At 48.1% G+C, this 7,454-nt stretch overlaps 1 protein-coding gene across 4 annotated transcripts; it reads left to right on the plus strand.

The window, feature by feature from the left end:
• Positions 1-2,304: 2,304 nt before the first annotated feature.
• On the plus strand, positions 2,305-7,076 carry LOC147049733 (inactive pancreatic lipase-related protein 1-like). Of its 4 annotated transcripts, XM_085921519.1 has the most exons (13): positions 2,305-2,446; positions 2,548-2,699; positions 2,922-3,041; positions 3,349-3,483; positions 3,566-3,674; positions 3,747-3,866; positions 4,312-4,428; positions 5,209-5,327; positions 5,660-5,788; positions 5,837-5,966; positions 6,050-6,164; positions 6,403-6,570; positions 6,971-7,076. In XM_085921519.1, the coding sequence occupies exons 1-13, from the start codon at positions 2,392-2,394 to the stop codon at positions 7,038-7,040; spliced, it is 1,539 nt and encodes a 512-aa protein (XP_085777645.1). In that variant the 5' UTR covers positions 2,305-2,391; the 3' UTR covers positions 7,041-7,076. The 4 variants fall into 4 exon arrangements, 3 of the variants coding, with proteins under 3 accessions (XP_085777645.1, XP_085777644.1, XP_085777646.1); XM_085921518.1 differs by having other exon boundaries at positions 5,660-5,966; XM_085921520.1 differs by lacking the exon at positions 5,660-5,788.
• Positions 7,077-7,454: the final 378 nt, after the last annotated feature.

A 7,454-nucleotide genomic window follows, 5' to 3' on the forward strand; every position in this document is an offset into this window, starting at 1 on the left:
TGGATACGGCAAGAAAGAGCCACTGACTGCAAGTGACCATGTATATAGATAGATAGAGAGATAGATCTCACAGCCACGACGACAACGTCATGGAAAGACGGACGAGCGCAAGAGACACGGCGAGATAGTGTACGGTAGATGTTCTGGATTTGCGTTCTCTGACATGCTTGACCTACAGGCCACGCGGGCGGCTGTTACATAGGTTCCAGGAGCGCGACAAATGAGGGAGGGCTTGCTTAGCCGGGAGCTCATGGTCAGCTCCCGCAGTGCAGCTGTTTATTGCTGGGACATTTCACCACTTCAATGTCATTTCCGTGTCACGTTCACAACTTCACACCGCGGATGGAGAATCCAATTCCTCATATCCATCGACTGAGCTCGCTTGCATTCTAAAGGCCATAATGTGGATTTGGGACCTAGAATCTAATGGATGATAACGAGCGATTTGCCACAGCACGGCTGACTTTCCTTTTTCCGTCAGACTTGCTAACGTGGCGCTTTGCTAACGTGGTGAGAATATCAAGGCTGTTTTGTAGGATTCAACTTGATGAGAAATCAAGCCATGCGGCTGGATGTGGTGCCAGTTGCTTCATTCTAATTTGGGGGATGTGCTGGTGTCTATTTGCTCTCACACGTTTTGACAGACAATGAATGAATGTATTGGAAGACAGTAATTACGCTTGGAAAGAAAGTGTGACGTGAGCGAGTCATTCTCTCTCTCTTAGTACTGTTTGTTCCCGCCGACGTAGGGGATTAGCGCAAATTTCACCGGCTCCTTTCAAAGTTATTAACGAAACAAAGTGACTTTTATGAACTGTTTGTTCAATCTATCGAGTCTGGGTTATTTCGGGAGCTTGTCGTCCGTAACTTTCATCACGCGGGAACGTTATTTGTTGTACGTGACAGTTTGTACCAAAAGATAGGAACAGCTCTGGGTTGAAAACGGGTGCTCACTTCTATTGCAGGATTTTATAGCCCTTTGAGACTGCTTGTGTGATTTAGGGCTATACAAATCAACTTGACTCGACTTGACAGTGACTTCGTGCGGCTACTCGTCCATCAACATGCTCATTAGAAGCAGGCCAGAGTTCCAATGTCGCATACCTGTGCTAAGTGCTAGCGCCAGACAAATATTGCCAGTCAAACGTCTATGGACGCCAACTCAACTTTGAAGGTTCCTCAGAAAGTTCTTTGTGCAATCTATTGTTAGGTCTCGGGGAGCACAAATGTCTCACTTGTCATTTGTTGTGTGCAGAAAAAAGCTTCCACAATACATGAGGCTATCTATCTATCTATCTATCTATCTATCTATCTATCTATCTATCTATCTATCTATCTATCTATCTATCTATCTATCTATCTATCTATCTATCTATCTATCTATCTATCTATCTATCTATCACTCTCTTCACGCACGCACACAGCTTGTCTCCAAGCCAAGCCTGACACTCCTAATTGGCAGATATTTCTCCACGACTGTTTTCACATGGGATTAAGCCAGATCCAAATCTCGGCTGACTTTGCACAAGCTTTGGCCCCTGCCGGCCTGTTTAGCCAACACGCTGCTGCCATTTTAACAATATAGTGGCTTGGCTTTTTCCCAGCTGGCTTTGGGCTTGTGGTCAACCAATTACAGGGCACAAATAAACAACCAGTATGCTAATGAGAGCAACCATATGAAAACGTAGATCTACTTTGTGGCTACTCTTTCGTGATGATGACGACCCATCCTTTGTGTGCTCACCAATTTGTTATTGATCAAAGCCAATTATGCTGAGCTACGTATGGGTAGTCAAATGGGGGGGGGGGGCTTCCTGTGGGAACTTTGCATGCTTTTCCCACGCCTGCACGGGTTTTTGCTTTCTTCAGGTTTTCTCCAGTCTTCCTCCAACATTCCACAAACATGCTCCAAATTGTCCATACAGGTCTGATTGCCAGTGTGAAGATGTGTCTACCCGATTTGAGTACCTTTCCTCGTTTCGTGAAATGAACAAATGGATTTAGAAAATGATGGTATCGTCCTACTCCAAAGACTTTTCATTCTCTAAAGAGTTTCAAATTTGCAAGTGATGTCAAATTGACTGAATGATGTATCGGGGTGGAGCGCAGGGTCCATACCGATTAGCGTGACCCCAGGGTGAAGGCCGGAACACGCGCGAAGCCCGTGAGCCATGTACATATGTGTTGAGCAGGCTTTTGCCATCTGGCCGTTTCCCACTAGCTCAGGATTTGATGCATTTGCCTGCTGCACTATTTAAAGCAGCCCGCCCCGCCGCCGGAGCAAAGACAGTGTGTTTCTGCAGTCTTCTTGCCTGACCTTGTGGTAAATCATGCCCATTGTTTTGCATGGCCTATTATCGATGAAGACTCAAAGGCATTTCTTTTCAACAGATGTCACCAACGTGGAGTGTATGTCTGTTGTGCCTCTTTGCCGGTGCATCTTACGGTAAGTTAGAAAGCTGAATGTTTGCGTCTACTCTTGAAATGTGCTAGTCAGGGGTCTCAACAGCACAATGTCCACGTGTATCTGCTCCACCACGGGCGTAGCCGCCGAGGTGTGTTTAGGTGAGCTGGGTTGCTTTAATGACCAGCCTCCATGGGGGGGAACCAGCCAAAGACCCGTTTCTGCCCTCCCGTGGTCTGCAGACAAGCTAGGCACCCGCTTCCTTCTCTTCACCCAGAGAAACCGATACTACCAGGCAAGAAGGAGGCTCTTTTATTCTTTTCAACAGCTCGGCTGCTACACTGGGGCTGGGCTGGGCTGGGCTGAGCTGGGGGAAGCTGCCCTATCGTAGCCCCAGTGAAGCACCCAGCGCCTGCATTTTTCTCAGTAAGCCAGGGGGGTCCCTGCTTGTGACAATCCAAAAGCGTGATTTGTTTACAAAGTTAGCATGATGGAGCAGTTTTGTTGAACCCTTCAGGAGATCAAGACTGACCCAAGCATCAAGGCGTCAAACTACGCTGGCACGAGAAAGACTCGATTCATCATTCCTGGTTATCTGCATAAAGATGACGAAGACTGGCCACAAGAGATGTGCAAGGTGGGAATTATACATCTATTATTATTATGAAGGAATACTTTGAACGATATGACACAATTGGATTGGCCTTTGCGGTGGCACAGGCTCGTCGTACCCGAGCGAGCAAAAATGACTCATTTGGTATATTACTACCTTCCTTCCTTCCTCACATACGACTTTCTTCTTTGTCAACTTCAAAGCAGGAGGTGCGATCCAGTCAGTTTGTCACGCATCCCCCCCAAAAAAAATCAATACAGATGTTTTCGTGGCTGCTAACATTATTCGCACGGAAAGATCTGACTCCACTGTTTCTTTGTGAAATGTCCAGGTTATGCTGATGTGGGAGAATGTCAACTGTATCGCTGTCGAGTGGAAAAAGGGTGTGAGGACACGGTATTCCCAGGCAGTCAATAACGGCAGGGTGCTGGCTGCACAGGTGGCTTCCATGATGACATTTCTCATGGTGAGCTCGTCCGCCCCTGCACCCAGTTATCAATACATTTGCTTATCGATGAAGCTTTTATTTCTATATTTGCCGGCCCCAGGGCAACTACAAGCAGAAAGCAAATAGCTTCCAATTGATTGGTCATAGCCTTGGCGCTCACGTCGCCGGAGAAGTCGGTAGCAAGATCGGCGGCCTCGCACGCATCACAGGTAAAGCCGAGACAAACGCCACACGGTTGTTTGCGGCCCGCTTCACCGTGCGTCGTTTTTGTCACTCGGCAGGATTGGACCCCGCCGAGCCTTACTTCGGTGACGCAAATGCAGCCGTGCGCTTGGACACGACCGACGCCGCCTTTGTTGACGTCATTCACACCGACGGCAGTCCTTTCGGCACAAAACTCGGTACCCGGCATTGTCGCTCAAATTGTTTCGAGGGGACGTCCGAGACAAATTCTACATTGCATCACCAGCAAAATGATTTGTATTCAGTTTCGTGATGTCGGTCCAGTTTTTATCGTAGCGCTAGCCAATTAGACAGACAGACAGACAGATGGTAGATGGGGGCTGTTTCATCATCTGCAAGGTAAAATAGGTTAGATTTTACAGGGAGCCAAGGCGCTATTAGATGATTAGTATTGGAGAAATCGGATCCGCAGCAACTGGAAAAGACTTCTTGTAGCCACTGCCTGACATCAAACAAGCAAAAAAACACAAGGATGCATTCGGAGCAATTACAGTACAGCACAGCATATCCTATCGTGACAGAATTCACGTCTGTCGGCAGTACGATTGCTATCTCAACTATACTTTGGTGTCCTTCTTGTTGTTTTTCTTTGAAAACTGGCAGGTCTCGGGATGTCGCAGCCCATTGGCCACATGGATTTCTACCCCAACGGAGGAGAGCTGATGCCCGGCTGCAATGCAAACAGAGGCGCTTTCACCGACCTGGATGCTGTCTGGCAAGGTCAGATGAACTCACAAATTCTTCTCAAGTGGGAGGACTGATTTAGACTTTGTCTTTGATCATGTCAGAAGTGCAACATTCACGATGCGACTTCATTTCATTCAATACTATGCAAGAAAAGGGAGTTGTATCACTTCAACAGACATGTTTTGAAAATGTAGTCACAGGTCTGGTCATTGCCTTACCTTACCTTAGCGGACGGAGGGAGGGAGGCTTTGTCACCATATTCCTGCGACGGATAGCCGAAAGAGACTAGCTTAGCCAACGTGGTACCAATACAGCAAGCGTGACGCACGCTATGGACCTTTGGGCTCAAACAACGATCAGCTTTTTGTCACCACACATTTGCAAATTGTGTCAAAATGCATGCACTTTGAAGTGCCGTGCCTTCATTCCACTTTGTTAGAGGGTGACATTGTGCCAGCTGTAGCGAGATACATTGGCTGACTTTTTGCAATTAGTAGCACATTTGCACATGCACAGAGCACTAACAAGACAAAAACAAGTCAAACGGGACACTCACAAGTTGGCAGACCACCGGAAAGCCTCACGCGACAAGATGTCATTGACAGTACCCGATAGCCCGACGCCCTCTAGTGGCCGGAGGAAACCTCCACACAATGTCTATCTCCTTAGCTCAGCTGTCTGTCATCCATCATCCATCACCACTGAGCTTGAAGTGACCCTGGCTGAAGGCAGGTCTTTCTTTGGGCCTCGTTTAGCTCTTTTCTCTCCATCATTATATTTGCGCTAAGACACACACACCTTGTTCCCCGTCAGGTACGAAGAAATTTGATGCCTGCAATCATGTCCGAGCCTACCAGTACTACCAGGAGAGTTTGGTTAAACCGCAAGGATTTGTCGGTTACCCTTGTCCCGACGCTGCCGCTTTTGCAGCTGTAAGTATTTGTGCTAAACTTATGGTAGGTACTACATAAAGGAGGCCCGCGCGCGGTTGATGTCATTTCCGCCAGCCAAATATACGTTGCAAAGAAATGCAAAGCAAAAGGTGCTTTGATTCACGGAAAGCGACAGCTGGGAAAGAATGGGAGCGGAGCGACAGGCCGCCCCGCCCGCCGCAGCGTGTTTGTCCGGCCCCACCAGCTGTCGCTGCAACGTGACACCGATACGGCTGCGAAGCATTTATTTGCTTTTCCGAGACGATTCGGTGAGATTGGACTCGGGTCGCGGCAGATACGTCGAAACGGCTCTCCTTCCCTCCTTTCTGCAGCTGTCGGTGAAAATGGCACTTTTGATCAAAGGCGGCATTGTGTTTTTCTCGAAGCCGGCTGGCTGGCCACCACCAATCCGGTTGCCGTCCAAGCCAAATGTGTCTGAAATGCATGCAAAGTGTATCAAGGTCAAGCTGCCTCGCCTCGCCTCGCCTCACCTAGCCTTCTCTTCCCAGGGCAAATGTTTCCCGTGCGCTGGCGACAAATGTCCATTGATGGGCCTGCATGCGGCTAGCTTCCCCTTGACTGATGGCACCTCACAGACAAAATACTTCCTCAACACGGGCAGTTCTGAACCCTTTGGACGTAGGTGCAATTGTGCAATCATGCAAGCAAACAATCTAGTTTGTTATTTGTTTCTGTATGCTATTTCCTGATTGTGTTACTAGGTTACAGCTACAATGTAAAGGTAACCTTGGATGGTCCCAGCTGGTCTAACCCAGGCTTCATGTATGTGGCTCTCGCTGAAGAAGGTGTCTGCACAAAGGAATACCTGCTTCACGTGTAAGCCATTTAAGACACGACGCTGACCGTCAGTCAGATCTTTCCATTCCTCCGATGGATGGATCGATCCCGTTTATAAACGGGACCGGGATTTTGCTTGGTTTCCTCGAGTTGACACAGGTTGGGTCTCGCTACGATACGAGCTCACGAACGCATGGCGTTCCGTGCTATTTTAAGCCACGTCTCTCTGAAAATGTTGGCTACGAATTGCACAAAGTGATTTCCCGTCTCTTTTTAGGGGCACGATAAAGCCAGGAAAGACCTACGAAGCGCACATTGATGCTGAGATTGATGTGAGCCCCGTAACGGAAATCAAATTCCGGTGGAACAACCACATCTTCAACCCTCTGGGCCCAAAATATGGGGCGTCAAAGGTGGAGCTGTTGAGAACAAAAGACAAGAAAGTGTAAGTAAAGCAAGCAAGCAAGCAAGCAAGCAAGAAAAAAAGAACAGTGGTGTGGAGAATCCCCACATCACCACATCGCTTTAGTTTTCCACATTTGAGTACACACAAAACAAATAAGTGTCAAAAACACGATTCAACTGCTCTTTCCGAGCTGAGATCCCGAAGTACTTGACACGGCCGCTAGAGGGCAGCATTGGAGTATCTCATGTTGAGAGAGGGCAGCAATTGAAAGGAACGACAACTGGCGTCAACACGTGCCGTGCCGTGCCGTGCCGTGCCGGAGAGAACAAAAAGAGGGGGAGCCCCTTGAATATATGAACCCCGCTAACAGCGTTCAATCCACTGTTCAATGACAATGTCAGCTTCAAGTCTTGACTGTTCTCCTTTCCCTCTCTTGCAGCACTCACTTCTGTGGAACAGAAAATGTCGCCGAGAACGCCATTCAGTCTGTGCTTCCGTGCCAAGCTTAAGCGGCCGGCCGGCCTGCCAATAAATATGTCGGATGCAATCGACTTGCCTTCCCTTCCGTTTTGTTCACTCGTCGAGGGCCGATTCAATCGCTACCGTGCTTTGGGCTACGTTAAATGTCTGAGGATGGCAATCCCAAAAGCTTTGGCCTTCCCGCCGCATTGTGTGAATGAGGCAGGCGCTTTGAAATAATGGCAAGCAGAAGGTTTGGAAATGCTGGAAATATCCCCCTTCCTCTGCAATTGAAGGAAACATTGCAAGGATCGAAGCGATTGTAACCAGTTTACCAGTCGTCTTATTGAAAAGTGAACAAAAAAAGGGTTTTCCTCTCCACACGTCAAGCCTCTGACATGCATAGTTGTTGTCGCTGTCAGGACAAGGCAAGGGTAAATATTAGCCTGATGAAGTAAGGCATG

The sequence above is a fragment of the Syngnathus leptorhynchus genome, chromosome 10 (genome assembly GCF_054491065.1).
Source record: "Syngnathus leptorhynchus isolate UIUO chromosome 10, UIUO_Slep, whole genome shotgun sequence".
NCBI classification, from domain to species: domain Eukaryota; kingdom Metazoa; phylum Chordata; class Actinopteri; order Syngnathiformes; family Syngnathidae; genus Syngnathus; species Syngnathus leptorhynchus.